This window comes from Dromaius novaehollandiae, chromosome 16 (assembly GCF_036370855.1).
Source record: "Dromaius novaehollandiae isolate bDroNov1 chromosome 16, bDroNov1.hap1, whole genome shotgun sequence".
Classification (NCBI taxonomy): domain Eukaryota; kingdom Metazoa; phylum Chordata; class Aves; order Casuariiformes; family Dromaiidae; genus Dromaius; species Dromaius novaehollandiae.
In genome coordinates, this window is record NC_088113.1 from 4,819,644 (window position 1) to 4,845,951 (window position 26,308).

General features: G+C 51.2%; 1 protein-coding gene across 3 annotated transcripts in view; it reads left to right on the top strand.

Moving 5' to 3' along the window:
- LOC112983172 (rho GTPase-activating protein 39-like) overlaps positions 1-26,308 on the top strand; it is a 68,289-nt gene that overhangs the window by 26,054 nt on the left and 15,927 nt on the right. For 2 of the 3 annotated variants that reach the window (XM_064521337.1, XM_064521338.1), the window contains 3 exons: positions 5,693-6,091; positions 19,076-20,384; positions 25,132-25,678. In XM_064521337.1, coding sequence (XP_064377407.1) covers positions 5,693-6,091; positions 19,076-20,384; positions 25,132-25,678 — 2,255 coding nt within the window. Of the gene's footprint in view, positions 1-5,692; positions 6,092-18,208; positions 18,558-19,075; positions 20,385-25,131; positions 25,679-26,308 lie in introns of those variants that run through there. The other variant, XM_026100108.2, reaches the window with a different exon arrangement.

Below are 26,308 nucleotides of genomic sequence, written 5' to 3' on the forward strand. Positions count from 1 at the left end.
GCAGTCCCACAGTGCTATCTGGCCACATTGGCTGCAGTGTGGGAGCTGTGCTGTGCTCTTTCAGGCTGAATTATCCTTTAAAAAATTTTATTGTTTTTATTCGTATTTTCATTCCTGGGCTTTGCCGACCAGGGCCCCTGCAGGAGTGGCAGCCGGGAGGGATCCAACCTTAGCTCTTTGTTTTTTGAAGGAACAAAGTCTACAAATATAAATTAAATCTGTCACAGAGGTTGGCAGGACAGAGAGCTGCAGCCTTAGTTTTTATCTGCTCCATATATAAAATACCTTTTGAAAACAAAGTGCCAGCCTGTAAGGGGCCAGCTAAGCCTTCAGGTAAGTACAGTGCTGTTTGCTCACATGAAATGCTACTGTTCCCTCCTCCTCCTCCGCCCTCCCCCAAAAAGAGCAAAAGCAACAACTTCCTCCTCCTTTTTGCATACGGTAGGAGGAAAGCCTTGTTTTACTTGTCCTTGTGGGAACCTCTGAACCAGGCCAGAGAATGCAGCCAGGGCTGGGAGGTGTGCTGAGCCCTTCTGGGATGGGTGGGAAAGGCTGTTCCTGAAGAACAGTGTATTTCTGCTGTGCGGGGATCTATGCAGCGAGCCCATTTGCTTTTTAAGCCTAACAGTGTCTCCCAAAAATTCCTTGTAGAGAGGGAGTTTATGCTCTTCTGCATCACTGTAGAAGTCCTGACATAGTCCTAGGGAGGAACAGGAAAGGAGCATTCATTTGGCCAAAGCACTCACCATGTGGCCACTGCTCCTTTGGTTTCCTGTGGCCAGGACCTGGCGTTTGAAAGGTTGGCAGCTGCCCAGCGCTGTGCTGGAGCGTTCCCAGTAGTGCTGTTGTGTGAATAGCAAGGCAGGAGCGGAGCAGTCAGGGACCAAGGTCTTCCTACGGCCTCCCTGCATGAAGCAGCTCCTGCAACCCTGCAGAACATCAGCACGCCCGAGGCAGATGCCTTTGCACTTGGTCAGGTTCAGGCTGTTCCAGGGCAAACAGCTGGAGCTGTGGCCTATTTACAAGAGCTGCAAGCCTTGGAAAGTATTTGTGTATTTACTTAGGATACAAAGGAAACTTCTGAGATCTCTCAGACAATAAAGGAGGTTGCACACTGGGAATGTGTTTTTGTTTTTGGAAGCAAGTGGGGATTTTTGCTGAAATTCCTCCTCCCCAGTAAGTCTCAGACTCTGGTGACTGAGTGAGGAGCGCTGATTAGTTCTCCAGCTCAGATGAGATAATGGCAGTCGAATTGTCCCTATCACTCAGTCTAGGATGGGGCAATTGAAGCTGCAAGTGTGCCTGAGGAAAAGCAGCCACAAGACTCCAAGGCAGAGGTTTGATCTAGGTTTGCAAACTGTGGGCCTGTAGGAAAGCCCTGTGTCCAGAGATGTCCAGTCCTAAGAAAACGGAGATACAGACTGAGAACATCTTAGTGATCCTATAGGTGAGATACAGAAGCCAACAACGGAGCACTGCCTGTTGGGGAGGGGATTGAAAAGCGGGAGCCGTGAATCAGGCACAGTCAATAGCTTCTACTTTGTCTAGCGCTTGAAGCAGAGAAGGTGAGGAAAAAATATTATTCAAAGTGTTGCTGGGACATGTTGTCCTTTTCTTCGTTAAGCTGAGTTTGAATAAATTTTTTCTGTGTCCAAGTTAAGGCCTTATCTCTTTCAAATCCTGCGTTTATCACGTCTTTCCAGAGTTCCTGATGTTACGTTCTAAACTTGTGTGGCAGCCCAGTGTTGGCCTTGCTCCAGGAATGTGCTCTTTGCTTTTCCTTTTCTTTCTTTACATATGAATGTGATTGTACCAAACTCTTTGGTATTTCAATGTGTTCTGTGCAGATTTTTCCCTTGTTAAGCTGCATCTCAGTAATCCTATAGACTCTCAATTTTAAGGGGAGCAAAGAGGTCACAAACCCAAGTTGGCCACTTTTGTGTCTTTGCACGCAAAGATAAATGTAAGCTTGTTAAAACGGAAGACTATAGTTAGCAACGCACACTTGGTTGTGGCCAAGTGCCATGAGAAGAGTTCGTTATTTCAATAGCTTGCACTTAACAGAAAATAGCTGACCTTTCCTCTCTCCTGAGGAATAACAATGCTGGTAGAGCTGGTTGGTGTTTCAGAGCTGAGTTTTGCTAACCCAGTTGCTAGCAAAACAGATCAAAAGCATTATGCTCTTGAATGTTAAAAAGTCTGATCACTCAACTGGGTACTTTGCGGGCTTTTTCTGCCAAGTAAGTACTACATAGCTTCCTCCGTTCTCTCTCTCCAACTGCATACAAGCATACATTCCTCTGTATCGCTCTGGGTATGTGCTGTGTCACATCTTGCCTACTTCCTCTTCCAGCCCTTTCAGCACCTGCTCTCCTCCCTTCCTCTTTCTTCCCCTCTCAAGGGATGTATGCCATGCTCTCCACCTTTGATAACCTTTGAAATCTCTTCTCCTTCCAGTACTGGAAGCAGCCTCTCCCCACCAGAAGTTGCCAGGTGTACTGCCCAGAGTGGAGTCCTCCTTTCAGCCCATTCCACCCTTGTGCCCCTTTTCCAGTTGACAGCCTTTGCTCTTATGAAGATTCCCAATGCTCTCAGAGGTCCCTGCTCCATTTGTACCCCCTTCAAGCTCCTCTAACGGTCCATCAGACTGTCTTTTCCAGTATCTTATCCTAACTGGACTTTGCTGCTGCTGCCTCTTGGGATGTGCTCTTCTCCCACGTGCCCGCCAACACTGTCGTGCTCTGTTTCTGCTTCCCTCATGTTCCTCCTTTATGCCCTGTTTATGGGTGCTTTCTCTTTGCAGTTTATAACAGCAGTGACTTACTGATTTGTTCCTTCTCCTGTGACTATAGTTTGACATTACAATTGTTTGGAAATACCAGATTAGCAAGGGGATTCCCATCCCTCAGCCATGGTACGTGGTACTGGTGCAGCTGTCTCTCGGTTGCACCTTACATCGAATTGGGGAACTGCTCCCATTTTAACAAGAAACAAATGTTTTCTGGACACATGATTTTCTGAGGTGTCTCAGCTCACAGGTCTGCTCCTGGCAGAGCCCTTACCAGCTCAGGCAGTGGTTGCACAGTCGTGTGAACCTGGCAGAAGTCATCCCGCTGTTGAAAGGCAGTGCTGGCCTGCTCCCAGCTGCCTGTTGTGCTGATGCTAGCCTTTTCGTGGAGGTGCAGATAGCCTGGTCCCGGAATGGATCTGGCTGAAAACTAACCTATCCAGCCAAAAAATGACTTTCAGCTAAATCAGCTCCTAGACCAGGCCAGCTGTGATCAGCCCTCTGTGAGGCAGGGATGCTGGCACAGTGCAGGAGAGGCAATTGCAGTGGCAGGGCAAACTGCACCTTACCTTTCATGGGCAGTGCAGATTTATTTGGGGTTAAACTGACTTTGTATCCGTTAATTTTGCAGCTTCTGGGGTGAAGGAGCAAGCTGTTTTATAGGGTTCCGTGCCAGACATTCAGCATTGAATATATACCAGCACTTTTCTTAGCAGGGACATGTTATATGCGCTTAAGCCCCCTCCCGGCCTTGGCAAGTGGGAGTGGACACGCTGACCGTCTCTAGAAAGCAGCACGAGAAGCTGAGGGCCGCCACGATGGCTGGCCAGAAAATATTTCCGTGCCATGCAGGGCTGAGCACCGAGGGCTCGGCTGAAGAGGCAGGAGGCTCTTGATTTGGTGGCACGGTGCCGCGGGTTGTCCCCCGTGGCGGAGCAGCCTTCCCGGCTGCCCCCTCTCTGGCTGCGCCGCCCGTGCGGCGGTGGCATCCTCGGCGCGGAGCAGCGCGGCGGCTGGGAGCAGCGCGACGGGAGCAGCAGAGCAGGCGCGCGAGCGGGGAAGGGCGCGACAGGATCTCCGTTATCCTGCCTCTCCTCCGGAAACGGCTTCTGGGGCCGTGCCCTCGCCCGCTGCTGCGTGGCGGGAGGGAGCAGCCGGCAGCTGCGCCTTCGCGCGTCCTTGAGGCACCGGGCAGGAGGGCGTTCTGCGGGTGGGCCCTGGACGTGTCCCCTCCTCTTCATATGGCTTTTATTAATAACACCGATAACTTGAATTAAGCAGGGGCCTCCTTCCTGCAGCCCAGGGCAGCGGAGAGGGGCAGAGGGCCAGGGCTGCAGGTTGTGCAGAGGGGAGCGCAGAAGTGGGGGTTGCGCGTAGGGTTTATCTCCGTTCTCAGCTGCGGGCTCTGACGCCCCGGCTGGGGCAGCCGGCGGGTGGCAGGCAGTGATCTACCTCCCTCTGCTGCGTGGAGGGAGACCTTGCTGAGGGATTGCACCCCTGTCCCGCCACAAAACCGGCATGCTGATGTGCCCGAACGTGACTCGGTGTTGCTTTCAGCTGGGTGACCTTGCGGACCAGCCCGGCCACGCGGTGGGTGGCCGCTAGCGCTGGCAGGGGAGTGGGAGGGCGCAGGGGGCTAGAGGTGTGCTCCTTGGCACAGCAGTGAGCTTACGGCTCGGTGGGAGGTCATGCCTGTCCTTCAGCTTCGTGTTATGCCCAAAGGGTCACCAAGGACTTTGTCTCCTCCATCCTGGCCCTGAGGATACAGTCGGCAGCAACCTACCAGCCCAGCGCGTGTTTCAACCTGAGTCTTTTCCTATTTCCTTTCCCACCGCCCCCAACTTGCATTTCCAAATTGCGTCTTGCCCTTCTCAGGGCAGCATGGCTGCCAAGGGGGGATGTGAAGAGCCTGAGGTGGAGAGAGGCTTGTCCGGTCGCTCCCTCTAGAGCCAGAGCTCTGCACAGACCCTTTGGGCTCCTGGGTTTGTGCCTCCCCTGCTGCTGGGCTGTTGGGACCTGGGCTGGTGCAGACTCCGTCTTTCGCTTTAGCAGGGCCTTGAGCTGCAGAAGAGCTGGCCGGGCTTTAGGGGACGGTCCCCCGCTCTTCGCAGTCCTCTCTGCTGCACGGACATGCAGGCCCGCGCCGCTCGCGTTGCCGTCGCTTTGGTGAGCTCCTCAGCCACGGAGAGGCCTGAAGGGAGCGGGGCGGTTCCCTGCCTCGTGCCGCACGCGCCGGCAGTGCCCCGGCTGGGGGGGGCGGGGACCTGAGTGACCCCAGGGGATTTGGGGCCCGACCCTCTGAAACGCTCGCTTTTTTGGGGGAGTCCCTCCCGGCCCCCATGTTCCCGTGAGCTCTGCAAGGAGGGCCGGGCAGAGCTGGACACGTGGCGTTGCTGAGCTGGCGGCGCTCAGCTCCGGGGCGCAGCTCTCGCCTCGGCCTCGGTGCGGGCGAGGAGGGGATTCCCGGTCCAGCTGCAGCCCGCCGAAACGCGCCAGGGAGCCGTCGCCCGTGTGGCTCCGCTGGCAGATGTGTTTATACGAGGAAGCTGCCAGGCCAGTTGTCTGGAGCTGGCGGTTTGGTTTCCCCAGGGTGGCTGTGCTGGATTAACCCAAAGGAGCAGATCCTGCTCTGCCCCTCCCTGAACGGCGCGCCTGGCCAGGCCTCGGCGCTCCTCCGATCATGCCAGCGATACGTTTAATTTGTCAACGCATCAGCAGACGTGTCCTCGTGCCGCTCGGGCCGGGCCAGCGAGCGGCATGGCCTGGGGTTGGGGGAGCGCCGGGGCTGGGGAGGAGAGGGAGGCCTCCCCTTCGCTGTGCCGGGGAGCTGCTGGTTTGGAGAAGAAACCTGAGGTTGCCTCAAGCCTTCGGCCCGGACTAACATGGCTTTCGTTCACACTGCAGCTCGGACTGGGTGGAGATCATCGAGCCGCGCTCCCAGGAGCGGATGTATGTCAACCTGACGACCGGCGAGTGCGGCTGGGACCCCCCTCCCAACCTGAAGGTTCGCCAGTCCGATCAGAAGCAGTGGTGGGAGCTCTTTGACCAAAACAACAACCGTTTCTACTACTACAATGCCATCACGCGGCAGACGGTGTGGCACCGGCCCCAGGGCTGCGACATCGTGCCCTTGGCGCAGCTCCAGGCCATGAAACGCAGCTCCCAGTCCGACTGCCGGGGCCGGCAGCACAGGGGCAGCACCAGCAGCGACGGCAGGAACACCCCTGTCCAGATGGCCCTGCTGCAGGAGATGGAGAAGGGCAAAGGGGACTGCGCTGCGGAGAAGAGGCCGGACGCTGGGAGGTAGGGAGGGCCTTGGCCTTCTTGGTTTATCTTTAATGGGTGGCCCGACTGCTCTGGCTCGTTCCCTCCCTGCTCGCCGGGCGGCTTGCCTGCCCGCGCCTCCTGCTCCAGCCCGGGTGGGAGGTGGGACTGGAGGGGACAGAGCTCCTAGGCACAGTTACTTGCTCACATCGACGGTTCAGTGAAAGAACAATAACTGGATGCTATTTTGTTTGGCCAAGAGATTTTCTTACGCTCAAACCAGTCTGACAACAATTGAGCTTTTCTCATATTGAAACTCTGCCAGATTTAAGTCAAAATAACTCCACAAAGGCATCCCCTCCCTGACCTCTGCCCCTGACAGCTCACGTGTGTCTCCTGCTCCCTCTGCCTGGGGCCCATGGCCGCCGCTGCCTCATTAGTGCCTTGTCTGGGCACCATCCTGCGAGAGCCGGCTGTGCCTTGCTCTGCGTTACTCCTCCGCAAAGCGCCTCGTCAGGCTGGTGGCGAATGTGGTGCGGATGGCTCGGGAGGCTTCGCAGTGAGTAAAATTGAGTCACGCTAAGGAGACGTGATTCACCGAAGGGCTAGAGCAGAGCTTGGAGCAAAGCCAGCTCTCCTGACACCCATGTCAGTGCTCATTGTCCCCGTTTCCCTCTTGCAGCGTTTGAATAGAGATTACGCGGCAAGCCAGGCTCCTTTAACAACTCGTGTTTTGGATCGAGGTTGTCTCTCTGTGGCTATGATGCTCTCTGCCAGTGCTGAGAGGTAGAGATGAAAACATAAAAAAATCAAAATGGCAAAAACCTTGCAGGATGGTGAGTCTGGAAGAAATCTGCTCTAGAGAACAGTAGAGTGGGGTTTACCTCTTGTCCACTGCCCCCTGCCAGGTGCCCCCTGCAAGGTGCTTGTCCCTTCATTCAAGAGCTGCTTGACTGGGAGATGCTAGTGATGCACCTACAGTAAACCAGAAAGAGCGCAGAGCTTTCCTGGTGCCCACGGTGCTGCCAGTGCATCCTGCTCCACCAGCAGCCCCTCCGAGCTTCGGGCCCATCCTGAGAGTGATTCCTGCCCTGCTAGGAGAAAACTGTGTAGTGAGAAACATCTTAAGCTGAACCCTGATAGCTCCCAGTGCCCAGTTCCCTCCAGTCCCAACCAGTGACCACAGCTGAGCCCCTCCACCAGACACTGGATTTGCCTCGAGCTCCCTAATGTCCTCTGCAAAATGCCTGGCAGGCTGAAGAGCTGTTAACAGAGTCTCTGGGGCAGCTGAGTGCGGGCATTGATAAACTGCACACTTCCAAAGGAGTGTAAGAGCCTTGAACAGGGCATAAAATAATCCTGAGCTCTGTGGGATCTGAAATATTTATGACTCAGGCTCTCAGAAAAGGAACCTGACCTCCAGGAAGTGGCCATGCCTGTGTCCCTGAGCCCTCGTCCCTGCAGAGGGATAATTCCTGCCAGCTCTGACATGTCCAGCCAACGAACCGACTGCCTCTGCAGGGAGGATCAGGCCCTGTTATGTGGGAGGAAGGGGAATGATACAAAGGGGCAGGGGCTTGCTTTACCTTTATTTATCAGGCAGACTGGCCCTGGACAGAGTGTTTTCGCCATCTCCATCAGTCCTGCTGTGAGCAAGGGAAATTGGAAGGAATCCTCCTCTCTCTCTCTCATCCTTATCTGAAGATGTGGCAGCAATTTAGGGGCACTTTCAGCCCGAAACAAACTACTGAGGGACAAGCACTGGGAAAGGTGCAAGTGGCAACCCACCTGGGAGCTCATGGGCTGCCTGGACTTGCGTTGCTGTTTCAGATCTCCACAACAATAGGCCAGAAGCATTTGCTTGCAGAAGCTGTTTCCTGGCAAGCAGGAGGTTCAGCGTTGTTTCATTGCACATCCATTACTTTTAGTCACTGCCATTTATGAGCTGGGGATAGCAGGCTGTGCTTATGGTACTGAGAAGAGTTTCCATATCCAAGTGTGACATTCTAGGAGAGATCTCTTGCCTTTTTCTAGCTCATAAAATACTGAGTGAAGAGCTGTGCCCAAAGCACTTGCTCCCCAGGTAGGGTCTAAGGTCCTTGCTAGCATGTCTGGTCAAATCACAGCAAAAGCACACCAAACTTGCCAGCTCTGTTGTCTGTGTTTTTCTCCAAAGACAAACATAAGCATGTCCTCTTTCTTCCCTAAGCAGGGATACAGCTGTGTAAACAGAAGGCAAATATGTTGAGGGCTGTTGGTAGCATTTGACATCTTTATAGGTACCTGCACTCAGGACAATTTAGCTTTTGTCTCTAACAGCAGTACAAAAGATTTGTTTTTCTTCCCTTCATGTTTGTCATCTCATGATAGATGGAAGGCCAGAAGAGACCAGCGTGATCCCCAAGAAGGGCCTCCTGCAAGCACGTGCCACAGAGAGCCGGGGGAAGGGATTTAGTCCTTCTCTCAGTAGTACTTTGTGGTTGTTTTTTCTTTTAGCAAACTTTTCTTTCCCCCACTCTTCCTCTCTCATGCCTTCTATCAGCACTGTCGAACCTGCTGCACTCACTGCAGTGTCTTCATGCTGACAAAACCTGTGCAGCATGGCTGGACTGTGCTCTCGACAACCTTGACCAGAGTGAAGACATTCCCTGGTCTGCTTTATGCTGCAAAATTGGTCTTTGCCTCTCCGTTCTCTCAGCCTACATGCTGATCAGGACCTCCCTCTCGCCGGCCTCACTGCTCTCTGCTGCTTTTTCTGCTCTTTATTGCAAATGAGCTCAGAGTGGCCTTCTCTAGAGACTGGTCCTTCGCTGCGCAGCGTTTGGGAGGCTGACCCTCAGGCAGGAAATGTTTGCTCAGGGGGAGACACTGCTGTGTTTCCCAGAGCCTCGCAGGGAAGTTGTTCTGCTTATTCATGCACTCCGGCTCCCTTGCAGGTTTTTGGCTGCTCTTCCCAGGGCTGCTCAGCCAAGCACTGGCCCAGTTCCTTCCTCTCCAAAGCAGGCACCCAGCTGCAGCCAGCAGCCCTTCTGGTGAAGGAGGAGGCTGATGGTCTGGTACCCAAGCAGTGCCCCCATCAACCCACAGGTCTTCCTGGCTGCATTCAGGGTAACTTTTGCCTTATGACTACTCCAGACCCCTTCCAAACACTCTGAATCCCAGGAGAGAGGTGGACAGACTCCCTGTGTGAAATGGGGGCCAAATTATTCTTTCACATGCTGCTGTCAGTGTGGGAAAATGATTCTTTATGCCAGGAAAAAGGGTGCTACAGTAGAAACAGCTGCTCCTGAGAAACTGAATTAGGAGGGAGATCCCTTCTGATACTGGGAGGGAGCTGGGGAACCCAGTCTGAGAGCAGCGGGAAGGTGACTGAACTGTTGCCTCCCTTTCCGCCCTCCCTGTCCACTTCACCATTGTATAGTTGTCTCCTTCATCCAAGCTCTGGAAATGATGGCAGTGCTCCCTTGGGGAGCATAAGCCCGTCTCATCTTTGGAGTCTCTTGTGAGTCCCCTTCTCCTGCAGCCCCTGCCCTAACCCTAACCCTGGGCTGGGCATTTGCCAGAGCTTGGAGTTCAGCACAGCAGGCGAGAAGGCCTGAGAAAAGCAGCTTTCTGAGGAGGAATGTCCCGCCAGGATTAAAAGAGTGAATGAAGCCTCAAAGGGTATCCTCCCTCCAGAGCCGCCCAGTCAGGCCACGGGGCCACAGGGGCCTTTTCTGCTAACTCTCCAGGAGCCCACTAGCACAAATACGTCCCTGGTGGGATCTCATCCCAGCGGAGGAGGATCGGGTTCCCTGTTCTGCTGCTGATGGCCTGTGTAGGTCCCTGCTTGGTGGCTTTGCCATCAGCTCTGCCATGGCAGTGTGGCAGGATCTTTGTGGCTCCAGCCCTCAGAGAGCCCCTGGGTTTATATTTGTGCTTTTCACAATTCAGGGATCAGAGTGGTCTCTGGCTTTCACAAACTCGCTGTCCTCCCAGGCAAGAGATTTTGCTCTAGCTCTTGTGGTCCTCTGAGTGCCAGAAGACATGTGTCAGAGCGGTTTCTGAGATTCCCCTTGGAATAATAATGCATCTCAAAATCTTCCAGGTGGAAAACCACCATCTCCAGGAATGTCACGTTCCCCCAGAACAGGAGAGGCACAGGTCTCTTCCACATGGACAGCAGATAACATTATGCTGTTTGCCCCCTGCTAACCCACCTTCCTCATTGCTCAGGCCTGAACGGTTAAGCATCCTGGACTAGGAGGGAGAAAGGTCTTTTGCAGCAGTGGAGAGAGGCAGGGCTTGGTTTTCCCATGCCAGGAAGGTGTGCTGAGAGGAGAGTTAGAGGGTCTGCATGATGCAGAAGTGATTGAAGCCCTTGAAGGCTGGCTGTGAGGGTACCTGCCTGCTTCTGTCTGAGTCTGGCCTACCTCTCAGCTACAGGCTTAACTAATGCCAGTATTAAGTTCTTTATAACCAGACAAGAAACATTGTCTATATAGACTGGTTTCCTTTTACATTTATGCCACCAGCCTTGTGGGTCAGGACCTGCAAACACACAGCATGTTAGCAGATGTCTTTGATGCTGTTCTCAAGGCTGGGCAGACCTAGCTTTGGGTGGATTGCCTATGAGAGCTGGGGCCGTCTCCATCACCATGTCCAGCGTGGACACAAGAGGCAGCAGCAGCAGTGCCATTTGAATGCAAACATCCGTGTTTATTTGTCTCTATTAAAACATCAGGAAACCAACTGCTGGGAAGGGCAGAGCTGAGGTGCGGGGCCTTTTTTCCAGACTTCTAGGAGGGAATAGCAAACAATGGAGAGTTCAGGAACAGTTAACTGGAGCCTGTTAAAAGCTGCCAGATTTGCTGGGACTGCTGGAGTTGGGTGCGGGCTGGGAAAGCCAGTGCTGGGCTGCAGTGTTTATATTGGAGCTACTTGAAAGCATTCCTAGAAGGAACTATCTCAAGGGACCGCTGAATCTCTGCTGCTGGCAGGTTAAGAGTGCAGCTGAGAGGCTGCTTTAGGATGGCTGTCCGCTGCTGTCTTCACTTTCTGTCAGGCCTTTCACTGCTCAAAAGGAAGAGACTGAACCTTTCTCAACATTGGGAAGTCAGGGAGTCCATGTTCTCCTCTACTTGGTCTTTTCAGCATCCTGGAATGGCCTTAAGGGGAAACTATCTAGACATGGTAGCAAGGTAGCACTCATTGCTATGGAGTGTTCCTTTCAGAAGAGCCTTGTCCTCTTTGCAGTGGTGCCTCTCAGCAAAGATCTCCAGTTGCCGAGGAACCTGGAAAGAAAGCACGTTGTATCTGAGACCAGACTCTCTGACTAACTCGGATGTGGCACTCATTTAGGGCTTTCGCTTCTCTGTCGCTTTCGCTTCTCCATCACATTCACTTACAAAACTCCTGGTCAAATGGGAGTGGAGCTGGCTGCCATCTGGTTGGAGCCTCTGCTCCCTCGTCCCGGGGTGATGGAGGAGCAGCACAGCCCAGCCACCTGCGCCAGCCCTGCGCCAGCCCGCTAGATACCCTGGGGGAGCCGCGCAAGGGCATTGGTGTGGCACGAGGAGTATACCCCAGTACCATGCCAGCTCAGAAATGCAAAGCTCGGCTTGTTCTTTGGTGCAATACCCTCTGCTTGAAGTTTTCACTTCCCCTGTTGTGAGCCCATCGGTGGGGTGCAAGGAAAGGGAAGTGTCTCTCCCCTCCTGCAGCCGGCTGGCTCCTCCCTCTGCAGGACCGGCTTCCCCGGGAGAGGAGTGTGTTCCCGCGCTCACTCCAGAGGAGCTAGGCCTGGGTTTGATGGACTAGACCATGTGTCCTGGGGCAGTGGCTATTGCTTAAGAGACACAGGGAGAGGAGTAGAGAAATCAGTTCTAAACATAATTTCTCAAGCCCTGAAAATCAAAAGCTGCCAAGCAAGCAAGGAAACTGAGAGAAGGGCTCTGGCCCCCAATTACACTGAGGTGCAATGAGAGGTCTGAAGAGGCCAGAAACTGTCCAGTGCCTGTAGCTGTGTGGAAGGAGGGGGGTGTGCAGGAAAAAGCCAGCTATTCAGAAAGTGGCGATGTGCAAAGCTATCCTGTTTCTGCAAGGAGTCTCTGCTCCAGTAATCTCTTCAGACAAGAACTGCTCCTTCTATTTGGGGTTGTCCCAAAGCCGACCTGCAGGCTCTCTAGGGATACGATGACAGGTTGTGACTCTGGGCATCACCAAAGCCTGTGTTTCAGATCTCTGCCTTGCAAGGTGCTGCCTTCCTGGTGCCTCCCACATGTGCTCCTGCTTGGCCACAGGATCTACCTCTTTGTTCCTTTGCTGTCCCTATTTTCAGGGAGTATTTTGTATTCTGGTAACAGTAAACAAACAGTAATTTCTACCAAGGATTGGGCAATGCTGCAGTTGAGTGTGGTGACCCAACGTGATTCTTCTGAATCCCCAGTGTAGGCGGTAAGATTTTCCTTGTTCCTGCATTTGTTTTAGGCTCTACCTGGAGCTCCTGGCTGGACAATGTGTGTGCTAGTGTGCTAGCAGGACTTGGGTTCTTGGCTTTGCCTTCCTGCAGTACTGTCTGCTCCATAACCATTGCGTGCCTTCCCTGATCTTCAGCGCCTACCAATCCCTGGCCAGCCTGTCACTATCCTGAATGAACATGGAGCTCAGAGTGCAAGGTCATCTCATGCCAGTGCTTGCTTATTCTGGTCTCTTGTTATCCGGAGTTTGGTGATATGAAGTTCTGCAGCAAGTGCTGGTCTCCCTCTGATGCTCATCTCTTGCTTAGCAGTCACAAGCCCGAAGGCCTGCTGGCGGAACCACGTTGTACCTCAAGGCCACCTTATGAAGGTTAACTGCGGAGGTGGGCTCTATAAAGTCCTTGCATCATTAAGTATCACTGGTATAGCTGGTGTCCAGCCAGTGAGGAATGGGAAGGAGGCATGGGTGTTGGCCAGGGGGAGGCAGCAGGGCTGTGGGCATCCAGGTGTGAGAGGCATCCTGGGAAGGCTACCGCTGAAGATAGACGCCCAGTAGACACTAAGGGAAGATCTCAGAGGGACAAACCCCTGGCAAATCCTTGGCTATATGAACCAGTCCTGACATCCTGAACTGCAGCTGCAGCAAGCCAGAGAAGGAGTGGTGGCACAGTGGGCTTGCTCATCTCCCCCTTCCGATGCCGTTCACCTTTCCAGCCCACCCTGCCTGGCTGGCCTGCATGTGCATAATGCAAAAGGGTCCTGCGAAGTCATTCTCTATCAGTTGATGATAAAAGTGAGAGCAGTGTGAGCAGTACTGAGCTCTGTCAGTACCACAGGTTTGATAGCAGCTGATCTGAAACGCCAACAAAATAAATGGTTTTCATGGCAAAGTTAGAAAGTAGAAGTTACTTAGACTCCTTCTGTGTCCTGAGGCCTAGAGTGCTCCTGGGAAAGTGTCGGAGCCTGATGTGAGCATAAAGCCAGGTACCTAGCCTGTACTGCCGGTAGGTTGTTTAGCAGTAGTCTGCAGATGGCTTACTGCTTTTTCTGCCCTTGATTTTCTTTGCCCTTCTAATTCCTCTGTGCCAGGCCGGGTTGCTGGAATGTGGGCAGGAGCAGCAAAACTTGGCAGGGGCTATGCTGGTTCTTCTCCAAACCATTTTATCTAGTTCTGCAGATAAGGCTTGTGACCTCTCCAGTCAGCTCAGCTCCTTTTATTTTGAATGTGGTTAATAGTTTAACTACATACAGAGAGATCACAGAATTCAGTGAAATTAGGTTTTGTGCACAAATTCCTCCTTCGGTCATTGGAAATGCCTCCCCGCACAGGTCCTCAGCTCGCCCACCTGTATTGATCTCTGGTTTTGGGACTGTAGACACAGCAGCAGTACTGCCCAAATCTGGAGTCCTTCCCTGCCTCGGCATGTGGGTTGGATGCCTCCCTGATACCATAAGTGAAATTTGCCCTTCAATCAGAAGGAGGGATTCCTGAGTCAGGAAGAGACAACGTTGCCTGTTTCTCTGGCAGTGTTGCTTGGCCGGGCGCGGACTTTTGAGTGCCAAAAGCCTGCTGTGGACCGGTTCGTTGCTTACGATGGAAACATAAGTACTTATCTTGTCATTCCCTTTACTGCAACAATCTGTTCAACTAGTTCAGCTTTCCTTCAGGCTGGTTCCAGGACGTCCAAGAAACAGAGAGCTTCTGAGCAGAGCTAGGGCCCACCTCTGCTGCAGCACAGCAGGGAGAGTCCTGTGTCTAGCAGCGGCTGCTTTGCAGCCCTGTTGCTCTGCTAAATCACAAGTGTTGTGCTCCTGCCTTCCCGTACCGGTCGAGCAGCTGTGATGGGGAGATGGGTTCCCCGCGGCACGGCACGGCACGGCACGCTGCCTTGCTGCTCCGCTGCAGCGCTGTGGAGCAGAGGCTCCACCCTGTGCTCCGGTCCTGGGCAGGGAGAAGCAGGACAGCCTCTTTGGACTCTGCTTAAGTGACTTTGGACAGCAAAGAGCTGTCACGCTTCAGGGTGTCTGTCACAGTCTGACTACCATCGTGTCTCAGGTAGGAAGCGCTTCCTCTTGGGGGAGACCGTGTATGCAGAACCCCCTTTTTCTCTAATCAAGTTCCTCATTAATATTCTGAAGGTGCATTGGGCCAAGTTCTGGGCTTTGCTCTTTTTTTGTGGGCTTGGGGGGAGTTTGTCACAATCTGAGTTCCAAAAGACCCTTAAAATCAAAATGTCACGCTTGTCCTGCAGCGTGCTTGTTGCTGGAGCAGGAGACTAACTCCTAAGGTCAGGCTGCTCTTGCTGCACCCAGATGACTCCTTTCCAGCGCTCCCAGCTGTGAGACCTGTGCCGGAACAGGTCAGAACGTGCCCGGTGCTGCTGTATCAGTGTCAGTCAGAAACAGCACTGATATGCAGCCTTTTTTCAGAGGCTTGGTTGCAGGAAATGGTGCTGCTTGCCTCCCTGGGAGGCAGGGAGAGGCTCGTCTTTCCTAACTGCACAGGAGCTGCTCATGGCTGAATAAGGAGATGACAGAGCCCAGGCTTGTACTGCAGCTGGTCTAACGTTGCAGGGGTCTGTCATATAACCACTCCAAAGGGAAGAAATAGGGAGTCTCGAGGAAGGTGAAAAAAATGTCATTAGCAGAACAGTTCTAGCTGGTTGGTTTTCATTTTGATTGAGTGGTTTCATCCTGAGTAACCTGTACCAGGAGGGAGGAGAGGAAAGCTGCTACCCCTGCTGGGTGGAAAGAGAGTAGATCCAACAGATTTTCGAAACACTCTCCTGAGGAATGCGCGAGCTGCCAAGCACACAGGCTCGAAGGTAGAACCAGGGCAAGTCTTTCAGATCTTTGAATCTCTTCCTGTCATCAAAACTGTGATGCTGATTATCCTGAGCGCTCTGGATAAACTAAACCTGCAAAGTACCTGAACAGTGTGATGAGTGCCAGGGAGTCTGGCGTTGGCTGAACCTGGTGATGCAAAGCGATAAAGGGGTGTGCTGAGCCTGCGTACGGAAACAAGTCTGATCGCGCCGTGCCTGACGAAGGTGGGTGTGCCAACCCAAGAGGCCTTTGCTGAACCAGGTGTTCAGCTGCATGCAGAACGGACTGACGATGTAAAGTTACCATGCAGAGAAAGGAAATAACCTCAGCACGTAGCTCGTATTGTACGGGATCCGAAACCTTCTCTGAGAGCAAATATAGGAGTTATTTTCCAGTTGCAGCAGATAGGTTCTCTTGAGGCATGGGGTCATGTCTACAACTCAGGCTGCAGACCTGCAGGTCTGGGATTCCTTTCCCTCTGTGACCCTGGAAGAATGACCAGAACCCAACAGCTGGTTAGTGCTAGTGCAGATGTGGATGCTGCTTTTGGCTGGCAGAGGACAGAGACAGTCTGGTCAGGACTGTCACCGTGTTAACCACCTTCCAATTGTCTGGTGAACCTCTTAGCAGTGCAGATTTGTCCTTTGCTTCTGGCAGTAGGATTGAGTTAAAATCACTCCTATATGATGCTTCCATGATTGCCCTGTCAGGCAGGTGGGTAGGCAGGCCAAGGAACTGACTACAGCTGCCTTCTGAGCCAGGAAGCAACTCTGTCCTGCTTATCCTTAGCATGTTTCTTTGCAAATCCGACTTCACCACCAAAATAGCTGCTGGTATGGCTAAGCAGAAGGGGTAGGTGGGTATGTGGGTGGATGTTGAAAATGCTCATTTGAAAGCTTCCCAAATGTTGCTGCTCTGGTTCTTCCTGATAGTTCAGGAGCTCTTCTAGGAACAACTGGCTTGTCAGTAGTGCCTGCACTTATGATCAGGGCTTGGACGTGTGTGAGGACTGGTCACTGTGGCCCCAGGGAGGGACGCACAGTGGGCTGCAGAGCCACATGTCCTTGGAAATGCAGCCCCCACCCTGCAGAGTTACTGCTGGCTGTTGCCTGCTCGTATCCTTGCTTGACCCTGCTCGAGGTCGGCAGCCGAGGCGCCCCAGCGGTGCTCATCCGCCCGGCCCTGCGCACAGCGGGGCATGGCACAGAGCTGTGGCTCTCACTGGGGGTGAGAGGTGTTTCGAGAGCAAGCTGATAATGGCAAAACAGGTGAGGGGAGAGCAAGGGCAGTGCTTTAGGGCCTCTGGGGCAGGAGAGAGGGCAGGCCAGGCCAGGCCAGGCGGTGCTTGTTGTGAATCCCTGGGTGTTTCCCAGTCAGCCACCCTTGGGTGGGGCTTAGGTCAGTTCTGGGCTCTGATGCTGTGCACTGGCAGGCAGTGCCTGGAGGACGGTGTTTCCTCACAGCAGTGGCATCACTTGATGTCTTGAAACAGTGTTGAGAGTTCCCTTAAGATGAATGCCTTCCCTGCTTCTGTGGGGAGTGCGGAGGGAGGCACAGGAGGGGGGTCCCCGGAGCAAGGGGGAGCCCAGCACAGTAAGTAGAGGATGGCAGACTGTTCTCAAACCTTCTCCCATCTCATCTGCCTCTTGCCAATTTGCAACAGGCAGAGACGCAGGAGCCAGGCCCTGCAGAAGTAGTCACACGCTCCGGGTCAGGGAGCTTGTTGGGTGGCTCGAGGGCTGTGGCCTTTGGACCCTGGCTAGGAGCCAGCTGCTGCACCCAGAGCAAGGCAGCGCCGAGCCTCACCCTCCCCTCTTGCTGTGGGGCTTTCCAGAGACGCAGGATTCGCCGCGGCGTGGTCCAGTGAGAGAGAGTGTTTTGCCAAAAAGACGGTAAATTGTAGATGGACGGGGCTGGGCAGACTTCCGCTGGGGAGAGGGGAGAAGTGAAGTGGGTGTCTGGAGGAGACGAGTGGGAGTCCTGACGGAAGGGCACGTGGAGAGAAGGGAGACTCAGAGCAGATGTGACTTACTGGGGCAAAGAGCCCGGAGCTGGTAGGCATCCTGGGGGTGTGGGGCCATTAAGCCAGGTGAGGTGAAATGGGGTAGGAGTATGCAGCGATGTGAGGTGCTTGCTTTGCTCCCGTTTTGGGGCAGATGTGTCCTGTTGTGGGTAGGGTGCAGGGCAGACATTGGGCAAGACAGATGGGCAAGCGCAACACCCCCCGGAGAGGCTGTGCTGAGTGGGTGAAGGAGGGAGCTCAGCAGATAAGGGGTCTCTGGAGAGCAGAAGCAGTGGAAGCTGTTGTGAATGAGCAGGAGAGGGTTGGGTTGTCCCGATAAGCCCAGGGCACCTTGTGGGGTTTGGGGATGAAGACACAGGCTGGGGTGTCCCTGAGGGGCAGAGAGGAAGCTCTGGGCATGCGGTGGAGATGGGTCTGTCTGACAGTGCAGGGGACACAGAGCAGGGGGTCGGTAGAGAGGGATGGAGCACAAGCATGAAGATTCAAATAGAGCAAAATGGCTCCGGAGACTTGACATTGCCCCGTTAGGGGAACACGGCCTGTCACAGCCGGGGCACATGCAGTGCACCCCCAGGTCTTGCCCAACAGCAGCCGGTAGCGGATATGTGGCGAGAGTGCAAGCAACAGGGCCAGCTTCAAAGGGACTGTCCTTCTTTCTACCCCGTGTTAGATGTGGGCCGCTCAGGGATTTCCTGGGTTCACCTTGCCCTGTGAAGGGTGGCTGGGAGTTGGGCCTGCTGTGGATACATCCTGTCCTGCCATACCTTGTCTGGTGTGGGCTGAAAGCTGGGGATGGTGGTACCTTTTAAGGCCTGAAATCTCAAGTTGGTTTAACAGCCTTTCCTTTCCCTTTTCCTCTGAGCTCATGAATACAGAAGGAATGTAGCTCCTGTGTGACAGTAGGTTATTACACTGCAAAATGCGCCTTTGAAACTGAGATGTTGCGGTGAGAATATTGGGTTGTGGTTACCGCCAAGTATCATCACGAGGTGGAGGAAACTCCTGGAAGAAGATTTCAAAGCCATTTGTGCTGAGCAGAGCCAATAGATTTGGTCAAGGGAATCAGGTCTGCCGGTATGTGGATTGGACTGGGAGAATGTTCTATGCAGAGGCTTGATGGGTTGTATGGGAGTGTGACACACGTCCTTTGAGCTGAGGACATCGACCCCTCAATACCTCCCATAGATTTTGCTGCAAGGTAAGCATGGATCTGGAAAGTCAGTTAAAAAAATACTATGCTCTGGAAGGGCTGTCATCATAGTTTGGCGGTCTGAAGACAGACACTTGAGATTATTTTTCAACTCACCGCTCTAATGGTTCAGAAATTCTTACTGTTCTTCCACCAGTTTTTCTGGGTGCTGTGCTCAAGAGTCATGGCAAGAATAAGTTGTTTCATAGCTTGCTGATGGTGATACCAGGTTATAATGGGATGAGCTTGTCTCATCTCGTTGTTTTGCAGTTCATGAGCCAGAGATTTCTCTTGTGTTTAACAACAATATGTTTCTATTTCTGGAAGGGGGATATCCAGGAAAGAGCGATGAGGAGCTGATGTAACTGGTTGGGGAATCTCCAGGCACTTTGAGACTGACAGTCCGATGTCCTGGCATAGGCAGAGACTATTTCACTTGTTTTCTACTAGAACAGAAATTCTGAATGGTGTTTTTGTTCTCTTATTTTCTTAAATAATTTCCTGTATTTGTATCTTTCTTTCTTTAGGGAGACACCTACCCACTGGCAGCCTCTGCCTGGCACAAAAGCAGCCATGTTGGTCAAAGTGAACAGTTTAAGGCAGGTACAGAGCTCTTCAAACAGTTCGCTTCAGCTGCAGAGTGCTCCAGAAACCAACAGCCAGAAATCTCTTCCGAAACCAGCCGTATATGCTCAGCCTCAGTCTGTGTCCCAGAGCCCTGGTGCCACAAAGCAAGCACCTGTAGGAGAAGCAAAACAGTCAATGCAGATCAAAAAGACAGAGAATGGTGGGTTTTGCTTAGTGCTGATGAATGGTCCAACTTCTCAAACACCTCCAAGGAGTCAGACAGGAACTCCCCAGCCTGCATCCCCCAAATATGCTTCCCCTGCACCTATATATGATGAGCCGTCTTTAGAGTCTCCGATTTATGATGAGCCTCCAGTAGATATGGACACTGAAAGCGTCAACATGAATGGGATGTCTCCATCAGTGTCACCAAGCAATAGCTTAAAAAAGCAGCTCCAACCAACCAAATTATTACAGCATCCAAGTATGCAACAGCAGCAAGCTGCAAAGAAACATGCAAGAAATCCTTCTTCCACTGAGTACAGCCCGGCTGGCAGAGAATACATAAAACACATGATCAATGTTGACCAGTCTTCCAAATTTCCTCATTCTTCTGCTGCAACAGCTGAGGCTTCTGTTAAACTGCCTGGTCAGCTCACTTCAAAGGACAGCTTCAAGCAGTCTTGGAGGATCTTGGAAGCCAATGTCCTCAAGAACATGGAAGCCCACCATAGCAGGCAGAACAGTCTGCAAGCTCAAGAGTACCCAACTGCTATAAGCCATCAGGATTCTGGTTATTCCACTGGTCCTTCTCCAAGCTTGAGAAAAAGGAAAGGAAGGAGGCAAGGGACAGGTCAAGGAAGACCTGGCTCTGTGGGCAGCAGCAGTGAGCTCACGGCTTTGAATGATAAGCTGATTGCTGAGATGCGTGCTGTGGTGGGCAGGTCAGCAGCTTGCAGAGGAAGCAAAGCCAGCCTCGATGCTGAAACTCTGGAGAGTGGCATCCCAGCAGAAAGCAGCAAAGTCAGATTTCAATCTGACCACTTGAAAAAATGCATCAGCCGGAGTTCAAGGGACGATGTCTCGGCTAGTAACAGGTCTCTGTATAGACAGGGCCTGGAGAGCAGGGGTAGCTTTCCCAACGACACGGCTACTCCACAGGACACAATGAGGCAGAAGAGGACTTTTGAGAAAATAGATTCTTTGGAAAAGAATGTGACCAGCCAGACAAGTTTGGCTTCATCAGATGCTACACGTCACTCCTCTCAGGTACCTCCCGATCTCTACTGGTTAAATCACGCGCCTTTGCTAGACTGTTGTAGTGCTAAGCCAAATCCCTGATTGGACTTGGATGGGTTTAGGCTATGAGCTGTGCACAGAACATATGTGTGCCTGCAGAGCAGTAAACTGGTTACAAAATTTTACAGCTTTGTAGGTGGAGACCCCATTTCAGGCCAGTGGCCTGGGTGGCATGAAAGGAGGGCAGCTTGTGGAAGGGTTTGTGTACCTGTTTGGCAGATTCTCAGCACTATGGATAGTAGTTTCACAGTGCTGTATTATTTGTAGTGGGTCAAGAAAGCCCTGTTCTGCTTAAGCACTGGACACATAGAACAAAATACCCTTTCTCTAAGGGCTTAAAGACAGGTCACAGGGCATAAAAGTTCTGAAGAATTCAGATGGTCAGATCAGGGGTCCCTCCTGCCCAGGGATGTCTCTCTGGCAGAGCTACTAGTGGTGCAGGTTCTTGAGGGGAAAAAGCATAGCGACACAACAGGTCCACTTTTCTCAGCGTGTCCTCCCAGGATGCTGCAGCATAGGGACCAAGTGCAAGGTTGTAGCTGAAACTCAGTTTTTTCAATAACCTTTGGGGAAATTTTCTCCCACGGACTGGCCTCACTGCTTTTTGGAGCTTCCTTGCTTTTTGCCTTCACAACACCCTGTGGCAATGAGTTCCACAGTTTAGTTACGCACGGTATGAAAAGGCATTTCATTGATCATTATAGATTTACTGCCTGATTGTCCTATTGGTGCACCTGAATACTTTGGGGGCAAGAACCTGGAGAGTGTTTCCTACTGACCTCTGGCCACTCGGGCTTTTCAGAGGACTAGCTTAACACTTGCTGTGGCGTGCCCCATTTACTGTGCAGACTCCTCCTAGTCCCTTCCTGCGCAGAAGATGCTCTGTAGCTTTGATCACCTTTGTAGCCCTTGCTCTTATATATCCTTTTTTAACCGCTCCTGAGTATTGAATTGAAATATTTAGAAAACTGTTGAAGAAGATGCTGGAGTCACTGTCATGTTGGAAAGAGCTATTCCCATCATTGCGCGTGTGCAACTGGAGTAATTTTTCTCCACCACGCAACACTTCTGCAGAGTTTAGTTTGCTGTCTTTCCTCTTATTTAGACTTGTAAGATCCTTCTGCTTCATGGTTTTAGTTCAGATTTAGTTTCAGTTTTATTTTAGATTTACAGCAAGTTATGTCGTTTTACTCTTTGCTCACTTACCTAGTTATTACACTCTTGTTCTGAACAGCCTCAGTTCTTCTTCCGTAGGAGTCAGCTTATAACAACTCTCCATTGTGAAAGCTGACTATGTATTTTTACCCTTTGCTTTGTCTTGTGTCCTGTTTATTAGTCCATAAGGGAATCATCTCTGACTGCATGACTTTTCAGATTCTTTTAAGGGCTTTTCGCGAAGAAGCTTAGCAAACCTCATTGATCACATCAGATCACTCCTGTAGATTTGTGAGGTGTAACTTTTCTCTAAAAGCCAGGCTGACACTTCTTCATTGTATCATATTTAAGTGTTTGTGTTCTATTCTTTGTTACAATTTCTTTTAAGGAATTCAGACTTACTGATTGATAGTGCCTTGGTTTCACCTGAAACCTTTTTTAAAAACTGATGTCCCATTTCCCCAATTTTCCTTTTTTCTGGCGCAGGGTCAGTTTAAGCTTACGCATGACCTGCATGTTACAGTTAATAGTTCAGCAATTTCATTTTTGCAGTCTCTTTCGACTTCTTGGAAGAATACTATCTAGTCTGCAGGGTTTGTTGCACTTCATTGCTTTGACAGAGTAGAGCTGAGACTTGATATCTTGGTTATGCACAAGAGATGGTGGGTTGGGGATAGACTGTGAATAGCCTTGTCAATGAAGAGAAATAATTAATATATGGTAGGACAATGAAGGGGAATAAAGTGGAAGCTGTAAGGAGATGGATGATGTGGCAAAGGCAGCGAGTCAATAAATAAAATTCTATTTACAGAAATGCTCTGAGAACTGAGCTTCCAAATCTGGAGGGGACAAGGTTGCAGAGATGCTATGCAAGGGAATAGGGCAAAATTGCTGTCTAGCCTGAAAATGGGAGTGTGTGGATGGAGTCACAGGCAATGTCCTGTGATCGGCCTGTGTGATGGAGATGAAAATCAGGAGAAGAGGAAATTCATTATCTCAGAAGGGCAAGCAGAAGTTTTAGGACAGGCTGAGCAGAGGTGGATGTGTATTGTCAGCACAAACATAATAGCTGAGGAGTTGTGTGAATGAGATTTCAGAGATAAATTTTAGAGAGAGAAGAGGAGAGAACCAAGAGCCTGTTGAACCTCTGGAGAGAGATAAGGAGGTGGATCCTCAGAAATACCGTGCTGAAGGAGCAATCAGAGTGGTAGGAGGAAAACCAACCCAGGGCACAGAAGGTGGATTGGAGGAGATTGAGGATAGTGTGGGAAAAGAGGAACTGCTGGCAGAGTGACTTTTAGGCAAGGTGTTGAGTGAATTCAGAGACAGCGAGGAGACGGAGTAACTTAAGGGATAAAGAAACAAAATGAAGTAGAAAAGCAGGAGAAACAATTGTGCCCCGGGCTGGCAATAAGAGGTGGAATATGGTGTGTGCTAATCCCGTCATCCACATGTAGATACATGTTGCATGTAAGATAGGGAAGGGCTGGACCACACAAGTGTCTGTCATGAGTTCAGCAGTTCCTCTTTACAAAGAAGGAAAACATTAACTTTCTCGAAGTGTTTAAGAACTAACATATATTCTGGGCTTGACTGTAGCCCAGCACTGGAATACAGAGTGGCAGGCAATTTAAGGGTGACCTACAAAGAAAGGAAAATGCATGTTTTACTTAATTTTGTTTTTGCAATGTAAAAAGTTTATAGAAATTCTGTTTGCGTGTGTTTAAAAAAGCAACTCAATATTATCTTGTTTGACTTTTTGCTACTGTTAGTAGAGGTCTCCTTGGAAAATGCAGAGTGAAATGTGGATGGTTTATCACTTAGTTGTTCTATGTGGGAATTTCAAGTCCAACAGAAGGGTCTGTTTCCTATAATAACTTGTTGGGTGTTTGAGTTAAATATATGTCCCAGGCTGCCACTTCCAGCCAAGACAGAAAATTTTAAACAGGCAAGATAAGTGTCTTTTTCTCCCTAGTAGTTATTACACATTGTTTTCTGGGGATCAGTACTACCAAAGCTCTCATTATGTAGTTCCTTAGAGATTGCTGGGGAAGAAGGATGGACAAGTGCTGTATGTAAAAATGGCACATAAAATCTGCGATGAAGAAGGCTCTTTGTCTTTGCTGTGTGTCTGTAAACTCGCCATCAGTGGACTTGTCTCTAGAGCAACTCAGTTTGATCAATATGGAGTGCTTGTGGGGAGCAGCTGACTCCAGTTCTCTGAGGAAAAAAAAATGCGCTTTTGAACAATTATTGTTGTAATTTGGGGGATGTTATGCCTCTCTCAGATAGGAAACGTTGTAGGGAGTCCAACATAGAGGCATCTGTGAGCGTGGTGCAGTGCTGCTCACAGAGGCACCGAGTCTGAAGACACAGCCTGTATCTTCCCAGAGGATGCTCGAGCCAGCGCTTGCTGGGGTGGGCTGTAGGTTATGGTGAGAGCCAGCTCCATTAGCAGAAGAAGTTGACTGAGACAGGTATCCTGACTCCTTCGCTTCAAATACACGTGGAGTTGTATGATTTGAGCTCATAATTGAGCAGAATGTAGTTGGAAGCCCACTGACCCCCACGCAGCAGCCCACTGTTGCTCTAGATGTAGTCGTACACAGCTGCTCCTTTGCCAGTATCCTGGGACACCCTGACGTTCGATCCACCCATCAGACCCTCAAATCTCAGTGAGAACCTCAGTGGTCACTGAGGGGATTTGTCTCTGGATTATGATTGCACGGTACTTGTCACCTTCCCTCAGCATTGCCCTTCTTTCTTCCCAAGACACCTATTTGGTTTGAATGATTATCCTATCTGAGTGTCAGCCTTGCCATTAAAACAGATGTGTTTGTGCTTCCGCTGTGCCTCCCTCTTTTAGCTTTTCCTGTCGCATTTGTGTGTCTGGCCAGTATTTCCATAGAGAAGGTTGCGGTGGAGCCATTGAGGCATTTGAATGACTCCATGCAGATTCTGCCCAGGTACGGGCCACCCAAAGCTCAGCTGCTGCTGACAGTAGCTTGCCGTGTCAGTTTGGTTGTGCGTCTTTTTCTTATCAGAACTTGGAAAAATAGTAGAGGCAGGAACCAGCTATGGGACTGTCTCAGCCACAGAAAGTAGAAGCAAGGAGGAGACTGTTCTGATAGTCCTGTGGCTGCCTGCTCCGCCACGTCCTGGGCAGAGCTGGGCTCCTGTAGCCCAGAAGGAAGCAGGAGCTGAAGGGCTGTGAGAGACTTGGCTCCCTGGTGTGTGCTTCCTGCCACAGTGCTGCACTGCTGCTCTGGCAGTCAGCCCAGCTCCTGCTTGGGCTGTCACCAGGAGTTCTGGGACAGCACGGAAAATCAGCCCCATTTCTCCTTGTCCCAAAGTTTCCCTCGGGGACAGTGTCCATATGCTACTGTGCCAGCCAGGGCTCTTGCAGAACTACAGATGTCAGCAACAGATTCTGCACAAAATCATGCTTTATGCAGATTTACCACTTTGCAGTTGCCGTTAGCTTCACTCACTGTTATTAATTTTCCTACCAGGGTAAGGGAATCAGTTAAGCAGTTTTTAACATGTCTGTTCTCCATTGCAGCCCGGGACAATAGAGTTGGACCCCAAGCCGGAGAGCAGCGGCCAGCCTGGCAGCTGCATAGGATATCATTTCCCTTACAATACTCTACGAAAGCCCATCTCTCAAAGCAGCATGGCAGACTGGGCTTCTAAAAACCTGAACATGCACACTCAGGGCATCTTCCGCCGAAGGATCTCCATCTCCAACATGCTCTCCTGGAATGGCGGCTCTATCAAAAAGCCAATGCTCATCACTAGCAACCGCACCATCAAAAAAGAAGCCTGTGAGATGTTCAAACTGGTGCAGAGCTACATGGGAGATCGTCAAACTCGCATGGATCGGAATCACGTGGCATTGGTCACAGTCACCAAGTGTTGGAGCATACAAGGTTTACGGGATGAGCTCTACATACAACTGATCAGGCAGACAACAGATAATACGTGCTACCAAAGTCTGGCATGGGGCTGGGAACTGATGGCCATTAGTCTGGCCTTCTTCTCCCCATCACCCAAATTCCAGTCTTATCTGGAAGGTTACATCTATCGTCACCTTGACAGCGATGAAAACAGTAAGTGCCTCATGCACACCAGTGTATACTCAGCAGCATTTTGGTGGGTTGTGCCATTTACTCAGGGTTGTCTGGTTTTAAAAAAACAGGTAGTCAACAGCCAATACTGTGGTTTCCATCACTGAGAGCACCACATGCTGGGCGACTTCATCCTTCCTCTGCGAAATGCAGCTGCCACCAGTTCATCTCCCTGCAATTGTCACTCGTGTCTGGCAAAAGAAATGCCAGCCCTAGACTGGGCTCATCTCGTTGATCAGCCTGGCAATATCAGCCCTGAAAAGAGCTGATTTCACCTCCACCAAGGGCAGAGTTTCCTTGGATTCTCTGAAGACATGATTTGATTCAAAGTTCCTTAAAGCCAGCAGAAAGAAAAAAAAAAAAGTTAAATGTTAGGGAGCCCTTGCAAAGGTTACAAACAGGCCTTAGAATGGCAACTAGCCAGCGATCCTGAAGGATACTGGCTTGTGTTGTAAACAGATGTGATTCATCAGTGTCTTTTAAAAGCCTTGGGGACCAGCCCAGAGTTGCATGAAAAGGAAGGTGTGCTCCTACCTAACAAATATATCCAAGCATTACTCCAATTTTAAGTTGCTACAGCATCTTTGTTTAAAAAAAAAAATGCCAGCTGTC